Source organism: Dermochelys coriacea, chromosome 11 (genome assembly GCF_009764565.3).
Source record: "Dermochelys coriacea isolate rDerCor1 chromosome 11, rDerCor1.pri.v4, whole genome shotgun sequence".
NCBI lineage: Eukaryota > Metazoa > Chordata > Testudines > Dermochelyidae > Dermochelys > Dermochelys coriacea.
In genome coordinates, this window is record NC_050078.2 from 20,089,864 (window position 1) to 20,106,637 (window position 16,774).

At 39.6% G+C, this 16,774-nt stretch overlaps 1 protein-coding gene across 1 annotated transcript in view; it reads left to right on the top strand.

Annotated features, from left to right (window-relative positions):
- THSD7B (thrombospondin type 1 domain containing 7B) overlaps window positions 1–16,774 on the top strand; it is a 516,892-nt gene that overhangs the window by 342,160 nt on the left and 157,958 nt on the right. Inside the window, exon 13 of the mRNA XM_038422837.2 lies at window positions 12,609–12,803. Coding sequence (XP_038278765.1) covers window positions 12,609–12,803 — 195 coding nt within the window. The remainder of the gene's footprint in view (window positions 1–12,608; window positions 12,804–16,774) is intronic.

The window sequence follows — 16,774 nt, forward strand, 5'->3', positions numbered from 1 at the left end:
TGTATTGTTTTCCCTAATGGGTGAGATTGAGAGCAACCTATCCCAGAATAGCTCAGGGCACTCGAAAGGAGAGAGAACTGGGTTCAAGTTCTTGGTCCACATCAGGAGGAGGAAGGATTTGAACACAGGTCTCCTAGCTCCTGTGTGAGTGCTTTTACCACTGGGCTAAAAGCTATAGGGAGGAAAGGAGTACAACTGCCACCACCTTCTGTGGCATTTTGTGTGAGGCCCAAATCTGGTGAGCAGAACTACTGGATCAGGCCCAAAGGCAAGATAGTTTGAGGATCCCACTAGGGCTAAGGTGTTAACTGGACATCTGGGTATTGGAATGTAGGCAGCTGTGTGCATGCCCCATGGCAGAAATTTAGGCACCATGGGGCTTTACTAGCTGAAATTTAGGTGCTATGGGAACTTTAGGTGCCTACAGGGTTAGATGGCAGCTGAGCAGGGTTTTGAGGACCTGAATGTTGGACTTAGATGCCTAAAGTGGCAGTTAGGTATCTAAATCTTTTTGTGGCTGTAGCCCTCAGAATCTTAAAAGTATGAAGAGTCTAAACGTGTGATAAGTGTGCATTTTTTATGTTGCCCTCTGTACCTGGGATAGCTGTTCTACCTGTGCATCAAGAAATCACCCTTTATTTCTTCAGTCAATTGATGCCGGTGACATCTAAAAATGGGTAGGAAACACTGGTGATGTCAGTCAGTTTAAAACCTGCTTCAGTATTTCTAAATTGTTTTCCATCACTAATCTCCATCCCAACACTATTTGTTCCTTGTCTTCTATCATTGTATTGTAATTTCTTACTCTAGGTCATGATTCTGCAGAAACTTACACATGTGCTTAACTTTTCTGTCATGAGTGGTTCTATCGAGTTCAGGGGGACTAATAGTAGTAGTAGTAAAATTAAACACATATGTAAATCTTTGCCAGATTGGGACCTTAGACACCTTGCCTTTCTATAATGGTGGTCTACAAATAAGCCTTCCATGACTGCAGGTTGCATGGCACCCTGAGAATACTGTGTACCCCCACATTAAACTAATGGAATAGAATAAATGTTACCATCTGGGTAATCTGGAGAAGATACACCTAGAAAAGGAAGCAGTTCTGTATGGAAAATAAATGAGATCATCATGATGATTTATGAATCTATTCTTAGAAATGGTCAATATTGTGGATCTTTAAAGTTATTTTCAATTAAAAAAAAGCCAAATTATCTATAAATTCTGTTTTCACAGCTCATTTGTTACCTAGTTACTGCTACATTGAGAGATAATGAGAATAATTATCAAACATGGAATATAGATTTTTCCGAACAATAATAAAGTAAGCAGTCATGTTAAAAATAGTTCAATTCTCATTATGCGCTGGCTCTAATTTTTCACAGATTTATAGAAATTCCCCCAGTTATCCCTGTGTTGAATCCAATAACTTGTATTTGACTAAAGCATCACTTGTGTTTTAACTAAAGCACATCTTCTAGAAAGGCATCCTGATGAGCTGAAGACATCAAGAGATGGAGAATCTACCACTTACCTTAGTAGTTTGTTCCAAAGGTTAATCACCTTCACTATTTTTTTTAAAGTCTCATTTATTTCTCATTTGAATTTATCTGGCTTCAGTTGCCAGCCATTGGTTCTTGTTAAGCCTTTCTTCTCTATATTAAAGAGCCCTTTAGTACCCAGTATTTTCTTCCCGTGAAAGTATTTGTCCACTGTAATCAAGTCACCTTTCAATCTGCCTTTTGATAAATTTAACAGGCTGAGCTCTTTAAATGTCTCTCTGTAAGACATTTTCTCCAGCCCTTGAATCATATCTGTGGGTCTTTTCTGTACCCTCTACTATTTTTCAACACCCTTTTAAAACTGCGGACAACAGAACTGTATGCAGTATGCCAGTATTGGTCTCATGGATGCTGTATACAGAGGTAAAATCACCCCCATACTGCTACTGACTGCTCTCCAGCTTATGCATTCAAGGATCGCATTAGCCCTTATTGCCATTGCCTCATCTCTCTGAATTGCTTGTCAACTATGATCTCTAATTCCTAAATTCTAAGTCACTGCTTTCCAGGATACAGTCCCCCATTCTGCAGGTATGGCCTGTATTCCTTGTTCCTTGATAAAAAGCTCTGCACTTGGTTGAATTAAAACACATTTTGTTTGAACAGGCCCAAGTTACCAAGCTGTCCAGATCTCTCTTTACAACTTCCCTGACCTCACTGAAATTTACTACTCTACCAATCTTGCAAAAAAAAAAGGAGTACTTGTGGCCCCTTAGAGACTAACAAATTTATTAGAGCATAAGCTTTCGTGAGCTACAGCTCACTTCATCGGATGCATTTGGTGGAAAAAACAGAGGGGAGATTGGTGTTACCTGCACATTTGATGAGCAGTGATTGATGAAAATGTTGAACAAGGCCTAGTACTAGTCCCTGTGGAACTCCATTATAAACAGCCCCACTGAATGATGATTCCCTATTGACAACTGTATTTTGAGATCTGTCAGTTAGCCATTTCTTAATCAATTTAATATATGCTTTCTTGACATTGTATAGTGCTAATTTTGTAATCTGAATGTTATTTGGTACTAAGTCAAAAGCCTTACAAGAGTTTAGGAATATAACATCTATGTAATTACCTCTATCAACCTAGCTTGTAATTTCATCAAAGAATGAAATCCGGTTTATTTGACAAGACCTATTTTTCAGTAAAACCATGTTGGCTGGCATTATTTCTCTCCTTTAATTCTTTAGCAATTGAATCTCATATCAGGTTTTCCATTATTTTGTCTGGGATTGATGTCAGGCTAACTTGTTTATATCTGTGTCATCTCACTTGGCCTTTTTGAATATATTAACATTCTTACAGCCTTCTGGAATTTTCTCACTATTCCAAGATTTATTAAAAATTAATACCAGTGGGCCAGAGATCTCCTCAGTCAATTGTGTTGGTAGTCTAGGGTATGAGTTATTCAGGTTTGGAGACTTTAAAAAGTTTATCCCTAGTAGATTATGTTTAACATTCTCCTTAGCTTCTAGTGGACTGGAAAGTACTTGTTCATCCTCATGTGATGTAAATACATCATCCTTCTTTCCAAATACAACAGAAATATTTACCGAACACTTCTGCTTTTTCCCCTGCATCATTAATAGTTTTACAATCTCCATCTAGTAAGGCTCTGTTTTATTGCCATGATTTCTTTTGTTCCTAAAACATTTTACAATCTCCTTGTTGTTCTTAGCCCTGCCAGCCATGGACTTTTCTCTATTGTCTTTAGGTTTCCTAATCAATTTTCTACACTTCATAACGTCTAATCTATATTGATTGCCATTTCCTCTTCTCTTCTATTGGCTATATATTGCTTTTTTATTTCCATTTGCTGCTTTCCTGAATTGGGGCCAGTGGACCTAATCCTGCAAGCCTCTACTTGTGTAACTCTGACACAATGGAGCTTCAGAGTGCAGTCTGCTTTTGAGCCCCCGATTGAGCCCAACATATGAAAAATATATGCTTTTGCAGTAGCCATATAAAACAGTGATGTTCCTCTGAAGATTTGTTCAGCATCTCTGTATGTTAAATACATAAAACTCTTGATTCCACCATATAAAAGTTTATAGAAGGAATTTCTGAAACTCACAGTTAACTAGAGATAATTGTGATTTAAAGAATATAGTTTCCAAATGCCACAAATTTAGATTATGGCACACATTTTAGTTGTATGTGTAAATAAAACACAGGAACGTACTAAATCAAACCCATTAGTTGCTGTAGTTTGGTATCCTGTCTCTTGACACTGGCCCATTACCAGATGGAAGGGGCAAGGAGCGCTTTCATGGAATAATCTGGGCATAAGGGAAATTTCTAATTTTATTATTAACCACAGTTAGTGGTTGGTATATGCCCTGAAGCAAAGGGCTAATATTCTGTCTAATGTTACTGTAATGTAGATACTCTTATTATTCATATAAATGTATGATCCTTTTGGAGTCTTACTGTGTTCTTGGCCACTGATATCTTATAGCAGTGAGTATCTTTTATAAAAAATACTTTCTTTTATCAATTTTAACTTCATTTCCTGTTAGTTTAATTGACCATCGTCTTGTTCTAATGTTAAGAGAGAAGAAATATGGGAGTGCCTGGTTTACCTTTTCTGTATCAGTCACTGTGTTTTATATTGAAGTCGATAGAGGTACATTAAATTATGACAACATAGAACTTGCTCCAGAATGTTGAACTCATCCCTGTTTCCAATTCAGTCCTATTCAGTGTCAGTGATGAGAATGACTAGCCAGAGTTCAAAAGAAAATGCTTCATTTCTCTTTTAGCACTTCATTCAACAGTAATTTAAAATCATCTGGACTGCTTTGAGCTTTACTTCAAAATGTAGATTGGGAGCATCTAACTTTAGTTTTAAGTAGAAGTTCAAATATAAAACAGCCTGTCTTTTCTGTGGTATTTATTTTAAAAATACATGAGATGGGAGTGTTTGTATATTTATACTTTGGTGAGAGACAATATTCAAATTTATAGTACTGTATTATGAGATCTTAGTGAGTCTGAAAGAAATCAGGTTGATCTATAATTCATATGAGGGATTTACTTGACTCCTGGACAGTAGTTCAAACAGGGCCTACTAGCCAGTGATGTAGCTGGGGAAATGGGAATCAAAGTGATAATTTGTTACCCTTTGTTTGGCAGTGTCTTAATATTAGCAGTCTTTGTTCACATGTTCATATCCCTTTATAAATGCTATGTAGTACAGAATCATAAATTACTGTTGGGTGAAATTTATATTTAATTTATATTTCCTCAATTCATGAGGCTACAAATGGACCACAACTGTCCTTTGTCCCACTCATAAAAAGTGGAGTGTTGACATAGCAGAAGTTGCTTCATGTGAACATTGTATTTAGAAGCTTAATGACAGAACTGAGGATTATGGCAAAAATGTATCTCTGACCTAATGGAAAGCATACATGGGCCAAATACATCCTAATTTAGCACCATTGAAGACAAATATTTGTATTAATCAACCTTACTGGAGTTGCACTAGGGAGAAATTTGATCAATTGTGTTTATCAAAGGCATCTAAGATGTGTTTGAATTTGAAAATCCTTTTCCTTTAAAGGACACCAATAACTTAACTAGGGAGTATGTTTGCAACGTGCCAAAATGACTTGCTTATTTCCATAAGCTAACCTATAATTGGGTTCCTGCAGGCTTCCTGCTTCACATATGGTAATTATGATACCATAATTAAAGTGCCCTAACAAGCAATTACTGGTTTATTGTTTAATTTATTTTAGCGGCTCATGCTGTTCTGCTCGAAAGTTGCATATATATAAGTCAGCATGTAGCACAAATCATTGTTGCCTGTGACTGAAGTGCTGAAAACAAGGCTTTGGAAGATCAAATAAATCAACTCATGATTTTGATGACAATTCAAATAAAATTAAAGAAAAAGTCATGTATTTGTGGTATGACATGCACTGACAGTGGCTTTTGAAAGTATGAAGCATTGAATGAAAATGAGTTATCTACTACGATTGTGTGAATTCCAGTAGATTCTGCTTAAATCAAAGCACTTGGACAAAATCTGATTTCTAGGTACAAATGGAGTTTACTGGGGCCAATTTTTCAGAAGTGACCTTTCATTTTGCATTCCCAAAATACTGAGAGTGCCTTTTGCATGCTCCCATTACTTCACTCACCTTGTCCCACAGGTAGAGAACTGTAAGGCAACTGAGTCTGTGCATGCCAGCTTAGTATCTGCATGTTCAGCACTGATATGTACAAATTTCAGGAATGGTTTTAAGTTAGCTGAAGATTTGGTCTTAAAGGGTGGTATTTAAACATTATTTACACTGGATAAATAAAAACTGTCTGGGAGTCTGTAAAGGGGGAAGGAAGTTACAGAAGGGTAGGGAAGTGTTCATCCACATATAATTTATTGGGTGGTCTAACTAATACCATCTAAAAATTATACTTGGATGGACACTTCCCTACCCTTCTGGAACTTCCTTCTGCCCTTATGGATTCCCAGACAGTCTTTGTCTTTCCACCATAGAACTCCTCCTGACCAGTTCTCTTTCCATGATGTATAAACAGAAAGGTGCCTAACGCATAGAAAGGGAGCAGAGTCCACATCCTAAATTGTTAGACTATATCATCCCATTCTTCTTTTAATCTTTTACTTGCTTCCCATTGCCTCGAGTATCAATTTAAAATGTCTTGATCTAGCTTTATTCAGCATGTTTGATCTGCATTTGGAAGTGTTTTTTTTTTACCTTAGAGGACATCAATAACTAGGAAATATGTTTGCAATGTGCAAAAATGAGTTACATATTTCCATAAATTACCTTATAATTGGATTCAGGATGCAGCCATGCTGACTTTTCCTGTTGTTTTCTCCACTCTGCAAATAACATCAGCCTTGACACTCTATTCCTTTTCTTTTGCCTCTCACTCCTCCATGGCCAATTTCTAAGCTATCTCCTATGGATGGGCCCCCTTGTTTGTTCCCTTTCACTTCTTGTCTCCAGGTTTTTTCTGTTCTGCTCCCTATGCATGGAATGACATCACTCTTCTTGTGCTCCAAGTCTCCCTGTCTCCTTCTTCAAGTCTCTGTTAAAAGCCCACATTTTTCATGCAGCTTTCTCTTGTGCTATGTACTCCTCCTCTCCTGTGCCATTTGTTTCTCTTTAAAATATTATCACTTATTAGATAGGCATGCTATATAATATGATTTGCATTATTATTTATTTTACTACCTTATTTTCCTTTGCCCACACCTTACCTTTATCATCAGCTTCTCTGAGCTCCATGTTCTATGTCTAATATAGGCCCTGATCCCACGCACACTTAGATACATGCTTAAAATTAAGCGTGTGAATGGTCACATGTAGCTCAGTGGACTAATCGCATACTTAAAATTAAGCGTATATGTACATGTTTGTAGGATCAGGAAGTTAGACTACAAGAGCTTTGGAACATAGAATGCCTATTTTAAAATCTGTCTCTATTTGAAAACCACTTCAGTGTTAATATCATTAATTGTGACTTTTTGTCATACAATAATAAATATTGCTGCATGTCTTTCGATTATGCAATTGTAAATGCTGGAGCATAGTTCCTGTAGCATAGCATATTTTTCATCTCCTGGAGATGCTAGCAGTCATAACACACCTAAAGAGAAGTTTTATATATTTACTTTGCCTCAATTATACTTAAGATGGGACAGTATGGCAACTTTTTATAAGTAATTTTTGGTGCCCTTGATGAAGATAATGAGGCTGTACAAACCTTAGGCATCAAAGTCTATTACTTGTTTAACCTTCCCAGCAGAGGACAATTACCATGCCTTATCATAGAGGAAAGCAACCTCTGCCCCTTTGCTTTCACAATTGAGAATGTGAATCTCTCAGTATCATTTTTGACTGCTAGTATTGAGAGAAGGTAAGGGTCAAAAAGATTGAAAGTGAAAGGCAAGGATCAGCAATTTGGAGGTAGTTATTAATATGCTGATTTATTGTCACTTGAGTCTAAAGAGACTTCAGCAACTCTCGATTTTTTATACGCTCTTTAAAATACTGAGTTTTCCTGAAAAATCTAATTATATTTTAATAAATTATTTTCTTCTCTAATTTATTGCCAAGTTACCTCCTACTCCCAGAAAATATTTGTATCTTTTAAAAAAAACTACTATAACTTCATTCTGGCATAGCTTTCCTATGTATCTTCAATGACCAGTTGATATAAGAAAACAGCTAATTACCTTTACTTTTCTCTGGTGCACTCAGCTATATAAGGTGATAGAAAAAAATAATTATGCATAGCCACTAAAGTTTGGATTAATTCAGAATCTCCATAAAATAATAGAGCAAATCTTTAAAATTAAGACATCATAAAACCTAAATTAAATAATGTTATCCATTACAGCTTTATGGCATCGTATGTGGCTTTACATGATGTCAGAGCACTTGTCTTAACTAGGCTCCTGGGCCCAAATTGTGGTGTAATTGAGAGCAGAGCTGGTCCTTAAAGAGAGATTATCTAGTATCTAGGCAAGGGTCTTCTGGGTTTTGCTCCTGATTCTGCCCCTGATTGATTGCTTTAATCAAGTCACAACCTGTCCCAGCCTTGGTTAACTTATATGTAGTGTGTGTTTAGTAATCTTGAGGGTATTATGAGAATTAATTATTATTGAAGCTTTTAGATCCTATAATGAAAGACACTATACAAGTGCAAGCTGTTATGGTTTGTTGTGATTATTTGTCATCAATAGACTGAATCTCTGTCCTGGCCTCTTACACTGCCCCTGTAACTTAGTGTGTAGGCATCACACAGACATTAATAAATGTATCTTCCCAAAACAAACCATGAAGTAGGGTAGTGTCATCGTCCTCATGGTGGCATTTAGAGATTGTGAGTCTCCCAAGGTCACACAGGATTTGTATCCAGTTCTTCCGAATCTGACTGCTGCATCATAACCACAAAACTGTCCTTCCTGTCACTGGATATTTCCATATGTTGATATATCAGCCATTCATGTCAGCTGTTCAGAAATTATTAGCATTTCAGAATCAGAATAATATTAACATTCATCTTCTAGACAGAGCAGTTGAAAAAAACATTTTTTAAAATGGCTATAAGTTTTCTTATTTAAAAAAAAATCATTTCCAGAAAAAGGTCACAGTCTATATAAAATAAGCTCTTAACATTGCTACCCTTAGAATGAAGTGGCAAGAAATATTGAGCCACATCACTTCAATCCAACTAGATTGCTGTCAGTGAAGTTACATTATGAATGAATTTGGCCCATTGTTTATTATTGGAGACTCAAAACAGTGTGCCTGATTTGAACTATTAAGCACAATATTTCCACAAGGAACAATTCATTTTACCTTTCTTTTTGTGTGAAATATCCTCCGTGACTCTAAGTTGATAGCCAAGGGCTCAGATCATCAGTCTCTGATATCTGCAGTTCTGGCAGCAGGGCCTCTATGAGTTTATGGAGTTTGGCTGCTACAGAGCTTTTCATCTTTTATTTGGCAGAGTTCAGACTTAGCCTTTAGCTACTCTTAGCCACCATTCCCAAACAACATCATTACATGAAGACGTCTCCCTCTTTGTGCTGGCTTAGATGATGTGACCTACACATGATTCACTAATGACTGAAACTTTTATATGCCAAGTGAATCTAGCAATATCCCCAGATGGCAGAGAACTATTTGGAGCTGACTGGTACTCACATAGCTAAAGGCCTTTAAATAGAATTGTGTCTTCAGATTCAGGCAGTCAGGACTCATCTAAGAGGCATTTCCAGGCTCTGCATTAAGCATTATCATTATAGTATTGTCAGACTTTAAGAACAAGGGACCCAGATCATTCCCAAACATGGGAAACCCACATGAGGGACTGGAATTTCTGTGAGGTTCCCCTTACAAACTGCCACCTGATTGTTCTGTAGGGGCTGAAGAATGGGGTTGGCCATTCCTTGCAGAACAGAATTCAGCCCCTATGGCTTGCAGATCTCTCAGATCTGTCCATGCATTCACAATGTGCCTCCAAAATACCTCTTCTCACTAGCAGCACAACTCAAGGAGGGTGGATCTAAGGCATGGAAGAATTGCATGCAAAACTAAATACAAAGTACAGCTGTAGTCTGAATTAAGTTTGCTGTTGATTCTTCATTGCTTTTCAGGGTAAAGTGGCATATGTGTGTGTGACGTTTTAAGTGAGCCATTTCCCACATCCCTAAGGCTCTCCATTCCACCTGAACTGGTGGAGACTTCATCATGAGGATTGTGGATTAGTACCACGGAAGTGGAATTTGCCACATCCACAGAAGCAGGGACAGATGGATGAGGCCCTCTGGGCATGATCCTAGAGAGACAACCTGCCCCAAGATGACCTATCTGCATTCTTACCCTCACCTATGACAAGCACAGTTAAGGCATAATAGGAGAATGGGAACTCATACAGAAGCAGCAATGTGCAAAGACACACTTTTGCCATTGCTCTAAGCATCACACTGTAGTCAAATGTCCAGGAAAGCTCAGAACTGCTTTAAGATTGAAGTAAAATAAAATGTAAAATTTCTTCAATAGCAGTGTAGTGTAAATTTGAATCTACAACAGTAAATCAGCATTTAGCACATAGTGGTGCACTGGGGAACAGAAGGGGAAGAAATGGCATTATAATGAAATTTTCAACTCTCTGACTCTCTACACAAGATCCCCAAAGAATGGGCTGAAAAAAAATACCGTTGGACAGCAGACTGTCTCCTGAATTAGCAGACAATTTGAGGGCAGCAGCCCTTTGTCTTTTAGCAGGTTTAAGAGCTGCAAACTGTTGAAATTAAAGTTATTTCTGACATAAGATATAATTTCTGAATTAAGCCTGATTGTAATAAATCTCATGCTTCAGGACTTCAGCCTGCAGGGGACAGTGTGACAATCTCCCTAAGGGGAGAACAGGTTTAGACTCCCAGAATAAGCATTTAAACCAACTGTTTGCACACTGGGTAATTCGACTGTAAGAGCTATTGTGAAAGCTTGTAATTCATTGAATGCATTATCTCTCTTTCACTCACACACACACACACACAGTGTTTATGGTTATGAAGGTATATCTATGTATATAAAGAAAACTGTAATTGTCATGCGACTTCAGCTTCGCTTCACAACAGGGCAGTGAAGCAACCAGGTAAGGAGGGTCTACCTTCTCAACCAGACAAGACTTGTTTCAAGCACCTTGCCTTGTCCAGCCCAAGAAGGTACAATGAGGAACCCATCAAAGCAAAGGGAGAAAAGCTTGAAACTGAAAAGAAAACCCCAGTCTTTGGAAACAAAGAGAGGGAGGAGTTTTCCCTACTTTGAATAACTACAGTGACAAGGAAAACAAAACTGCACATCCTTTTAAAATGGAAAGGGTTTGAACTGAAGAACATTCAGAACTGGTGGACAATCTTGAGGCAGGAGGCTGTCTATGAATGCTGGATCCCTCCTATAGCTAGGGGGTATGCTGGGAAACTCTTTTAAGGCAGTAGGTAACTCTTATTATTCCTTTTCTAATTAGAAACTCCTTTTCTAATATGAAAGGATAAAGGCTGAGGTTGCACCTTTGTTTCTTTACTGCAAAACTTGTGTATGTTTGCTTCCCCTTTACTATTTCATATTAGATCTGTGGTTTTTCTATGAAATCCATTTTTTGTTTATTTTCATTCCAAGCAGGTCTGTGGTGTTCAAACTGTGTGGAGTGTGTATGCAGAAGTGAGCTGATGAATAGGGGGCTGGTTTCACATCTTGGGTGGGGGAGTGGGAGTGATTAACCAGAATGGTGTCCAAGAGGAAGGTAATTAAGAATTCAAGGAGGAAGTATTTGGGGAGACTCGTGATGGAAGGGCTGTTGGTATTACTCTGCAAAGAGTAAATGGACTGATGGAAACCAGGGTGCAAGTTTGTGATTGTGTGCTCCCTACTAGCATCAGGGATCTGAACCATGGCTGCATAGCAGAAGGGCCCCCAAGCTTACAGGGAAGGCAGTGACAGAACCCCTGACTGGTCTGGGTGAACCTTAAAATGTCAGTCAGGAAGGAACATTTTTCCCCTAATGCATAATTGGCTAGATGTATTCTGTTTTTTTCCCCTGCCTTCCTCTGAAGCATCAGAGATTCACCACAATTGGAGACTGGGCAGGGTAGATCAGGGCTCAGAGGTAGTACAGAAAATCCTCTTAAGGTGCCAGTCTTGCTCTCATGCTCAGGGTCACACTGGTTTGGGGTTGAGAATGATTCCACCCACTCCCAGATCGGTGGGGACCTTTGGGGATTTTCATTTTCCTCTGGAGTATGGAGTGTGGTTCCCTAGATAGGGTCATTTGGGCACCCTATCAATTCCCTGCCATTGTAAGGGCTCTGGACATTGATGACACCTTGGTCTCTCCAGTTCTGTGCCTGTAGAATATGGTTGAGTCTCCTGAGGACTGAAATGCTTAAGTGCAAGTAAAGTCTTTGGGCTTGATACAGGGATATTAAGGAGAAATTTAACAGCCTGTTGTATATAGGAGGTTACACTAGATGATCTAATGGTCCCTTCCGACCTTAAACTCTATGAAACTGTTAAATTGACTGTAAGATAAGTAGTCATTCTTTATGAGGACATACAAGCATTTGCCTTTTCAAATGCTGTCATGTACAACCAAAGGGTTATATTCTAATTTCTGAAGCAAGATGGACATCATGGCTTATCTCACATTTCTGTTATGAATTGTCCAGGTGTAGCAGTAAATAGTTTTTGGATGGTCCTATGCTATATAATTGGCTGGAATGTTGCCCACAAAGTGTAAAGCAATCGACTCTTTGAGAACATTGAACTTTCAGAATCTGATTTACATCATAAGCTTTAAAAGAAAGGATATGTCTTTTACCAAGTCTGTGAAGCACTTAACACACCTTTGAATGCAGTATGAATAATAATTAAATATAGATTTTCTTTATACTATTGGTATAGAACAGCAAATCTTGCATATATAGGTAGCTGGTTTGTTAGAATGCAGAAACCAAATATATACAGCATGAACAAAGAGTTTTTTTTTCTTTTTAGCTGTTGTGTGCCTCTCAGACAATAACCATGCTGCAGATGTCACTGAATGCATGAAGTGGACAGAACCTATGCCTTCCCTGGTACAGGAGTGTCTAATTCCCTGCAAAGATGATTGCACATTCACCCCTTGGTCTAAATTTACAGCATGCTCTTCAGATTGTGAATCAACAAAAAGTAGAAGAAGATCACTCACAGGTACAATCAATCTTTTATATGTTATGATTTATGGACAAGACATTTGAACTATCTTTTTCGATGTAGCTGAGTTGACTTTGAACTTTTGTCAGATTTCAGATAGAATATTGTTTATCTTTGACCAAATATTTGTCCATTTGTATATATAAAGGGCTCATGTAGGTGTGAAAGCAGTACAGAGTTGACCCAAACTAGTTCAATATGGGCTGCAGATGGATCAAAAGTGATACTTATTGTGACATGCTCAGGATACCAGAACTCAGAGCCCCACTGTGTTACCATTTTGCCTTAGCAAGAGTGAAAGCTTTGCTGCTGCTAAGCTGTGTGTCAGTTCCCTGACACACCAGCCCATCTACCTTGCCCACAAACTCTTCAAGACTCTGTCAGTCTAAACCTTGCCCTGCAAATAACAAGCAGTGGACCCAGTTCCTGAGTTCCCCAGAGACATCTCCCTGCAGTGTCCAGTCATTCTCACTGGACATTCTCAGAAATCATGAATCTTGCTGCTTCCAAACAGATGGTGCACACATCAGCCTTTTAGGTTAGCTAATGACTTACACTTAATTTTAATACACAGCACTGACGTGGTTTTGTAATAAAACAAGAATAAGTTTACTACAAAGAAAATAGATTTAAGTGATACTAAGCAAGTATGAGACAGATGTTATTACAAATAACAAAAAACAGTTTTATTAATTTTCTTAATTAGTTTTTTCTAGTTTTCTTAATTTTAGTAAGTTTAAATCTTTGCCTAAACAATTTTCTTTCTTACATCAAGTTAGCAGCATCTCTAACCCTCCGTACTAGGGGATCCAACTTTCACAGGCTCAAAGAGCACTGTACACTATGTCACCACAGTGATGGATAAATAAAAGGTCTTCTTGCTTCTCTTATGATACTCAAAGACCACTGTCTCAGCCTCAAGAGCCAGGAAGGCTTCCTGGGATGCAGATTCTGTCCTCTGGCATGATTGTTAAATGGTCACCTCCCCCATTTGTTTAGCTTTATGGCTTTATTTACCTTGTATATAAATGTACTTTAATTGTCCTCTACCTGGCCAAGCAGGTCAGTCAGGTAAATACACATTTCTTTGGCAGACTGGATTCTTCTTCTAGTGCTCATCCCTATGTGTATTCTATACATGGGAATGCATGCGTACCATACCCCCGAGTCTAGAGATTCTTAACAGGCAGTGTCCATTGGCCTGCACATGTGCAAAAGCCTCATGCTCCTGGCCAAGGGCATAAGAGGCAGTGCAAGCTGACGCCTCTTCCGTTTCTTCTTACCATTGCCTGGCCTGAGTCGGAGTCCTCAGCATCCACAGATTTCTCCGGCTTCTTTTTTATAGCCTGTGTAACTAGACTTTGTCAATCGTTTTTATATTATAGCTTGTTTTTCCGCTTGCTGGGGGAGTCCCTCCCTGAAGTCTAGGACTATGTCTGGGGTCCTGGGGTTCAAGAATTGCTTCTCTTGCTCCTTCTCTGTGAGTGACTACTACCAATGCTACCTCTACTGTTTGGGTGAGATGCATATCTCTGCAAAGTGCAGCATTTGCCACTTGTATCCCCCGAGAACATGCAAAAGTCATGAGTTTCAGGTGAAGAAACAGGTTATGGAGAAGTCTATGAGTTATCAGTCAGATCTGGGTCAGGGAAACCCCCTCTGTACATTGATGCCAACTAACAAGCAGCACCCCTCTGAGCATGAACTTGGGAATGGAGCCTAGAGCTGTGTAAGCCCAAGTACTTGTGATTCAGGGCTTCACATGAGAGTAAGGAACACTGTCCTGGTTAAGGACAGATTCCTGTCCAAGTCTGTTCCTAAGAGAAGAGATCCCTCCCCAACCCTGTCAAGGTCGGGCCAGCCTTTGTATGCAGATCCTAAGGGCTCAGGACTGCTTAAGGAAGGGGAGGAGATTAAAGTGCAAAAGAAAAAGAATCAGTCAATTTTGTTGGTGGCTTCAATCCTAAACATAAAGATCGGCATCCACCAGCTCCATCTAGGAGCAGTGGACCTGACTCTTGGATGGCACTGATCCATCCTTTGAAGGACTGGCCACCCACAACATTTTGGGATGCATTAGAACTGTTGATCCTAATCGCTGGAACACCCCAAACACCAGGATGTACGGATATTTATGTCTTGCCAGAGGATAGTCATAGATTCATAGATATTAAGGACAGAAGGGACCATTATGATCACCTAGTCTGACCTCCAGGACAATGCAAGCAACAGTATCTCACCCACCCACTCCTGCAATAAACCTCTCACCTATGTCTGAGCTATTGAAGTCCTCAAATCACAGTTTAAAAACTTCAAGGTGCAGAGAATCCTCCAGCAAGTGACCAGTGCCCCATGCTACAGAGGAAGGCGAAAAACCCCCAGATACCCGCAGGATATCTTCTCTCTTACCCACAGTCCCCTCTCCTCTTGGGCCCAGTTCTCCTGAGGGACATTTCTGCATTGGACAAAGGGAGATGAGTCCTGATGGGCACTCAAGGAGAGCCAGATGCCCTCCTCCCAGATATGAATTTCCCAGGGGCCTCTAGTACTTCATGCCATAGGGTCCCCCTGATCTGGTTGACCCCTCATAGTTGCCCTACTGGGACTTGTGGAACCATATGGCAGATGTCTTGGATCCATCAATGAGTTCTACCACACTTCTCCCACTCCTCATCCACCGGATCAGTCATTAGGAGGAGGAAATTGATCCAGATCCACAGGTATTGATAGGGATCTCATCCTCATCTCCAGAAGAAACAATCAGTCTGTTCTCATCATCTCCACCAGACAACTGTAGCAGCTCTTGGTACTGTCTCTTGAGGATAGCGAATGACCTTCAGATCCTACTGGAGAAGGTCCAGAATTCCCATCACTGTCTCCTTGACGTTCTGTAACCTACAGGTCCAAGCAAGGGGGCACTCCTGGTAAAACAGGGCATCATGGAGCCAGCCAGAGTGATCTGGCATATCTCAGCCTACTGCTCTCCCACACCTAAAAGTGCTGAGAGATGCTATTTTGTCCCAACCAAAGGAGCTGAGTTCCTTTTCACCCATCCAGTGCCCAATTTGCTAGTGAAGCAGGCAGTCATGGAGGGATCAAGGTCACAACATCCTAAGACCACCCCAGCTGTCAGAGGCTCTAAGAGGTTGGACATTTTGGTAAAAAAGGTGTTCTCCTCTATGAGCCTGCAGTTCTGTATCACAAACTATCAGGCTTTGTTAACAAAACATAATTTTAACTGCACTAGACTGGCAGATAATGAACAAACTTCTCCTTGAGGACAGAGCCCAATTTCAATCCTTCATTGAAGAAGGCAGACTAGTGGCAAAAACATCCCTACAGCTACAGTGGTTGCAGTGGACATGGCATTTAGAAGGTTAGCCACTGGTATAGTGGTGAAGGTTCCACAAGGAAGTGCAAAACACCATAGAGAACTTACTATTCAATTAATCAAATTTGTTTAACAAGAAAATTGATGCGAGTCCACCCTCTTTGAAAGATATTGGATTGAACCTCCACTTCCTGAGAATTTACACCCTGGCCTTGAAGAGAAAACACCAGTGGCTAAGACCACTGCCCCCACAAACATTCTACCACCAGCAGCCAGTCATATCTCTGTGCAAGTGGCAGAGGGTTCAGAGACCTCGATGTTCAGAATCCTCTTCTATCACAACCTCTACCTTTTCCCACCCACCCATTCAAGGCTACTTTTGATGCCTCAGTTGAGAACTGCCCAACATTATTTAAGCCAACCACTTCTATCACCCTGCTCCCCCCATATTTGGGGATCATCTCTCACTTTTGGCCCACAATTGGGACTCTATCATGAAGGAAAAGTGGGTTCTATAAATTATCCAGCATGGTTACTCCATCTAATTTCTCTCCTTTCCTCCCCACAAAGCCTCTTCCTGGTTCCTCTTCATGGAACACTCTAAGGCGGACATTCTTTGTCAGGAGACAAATTCTCT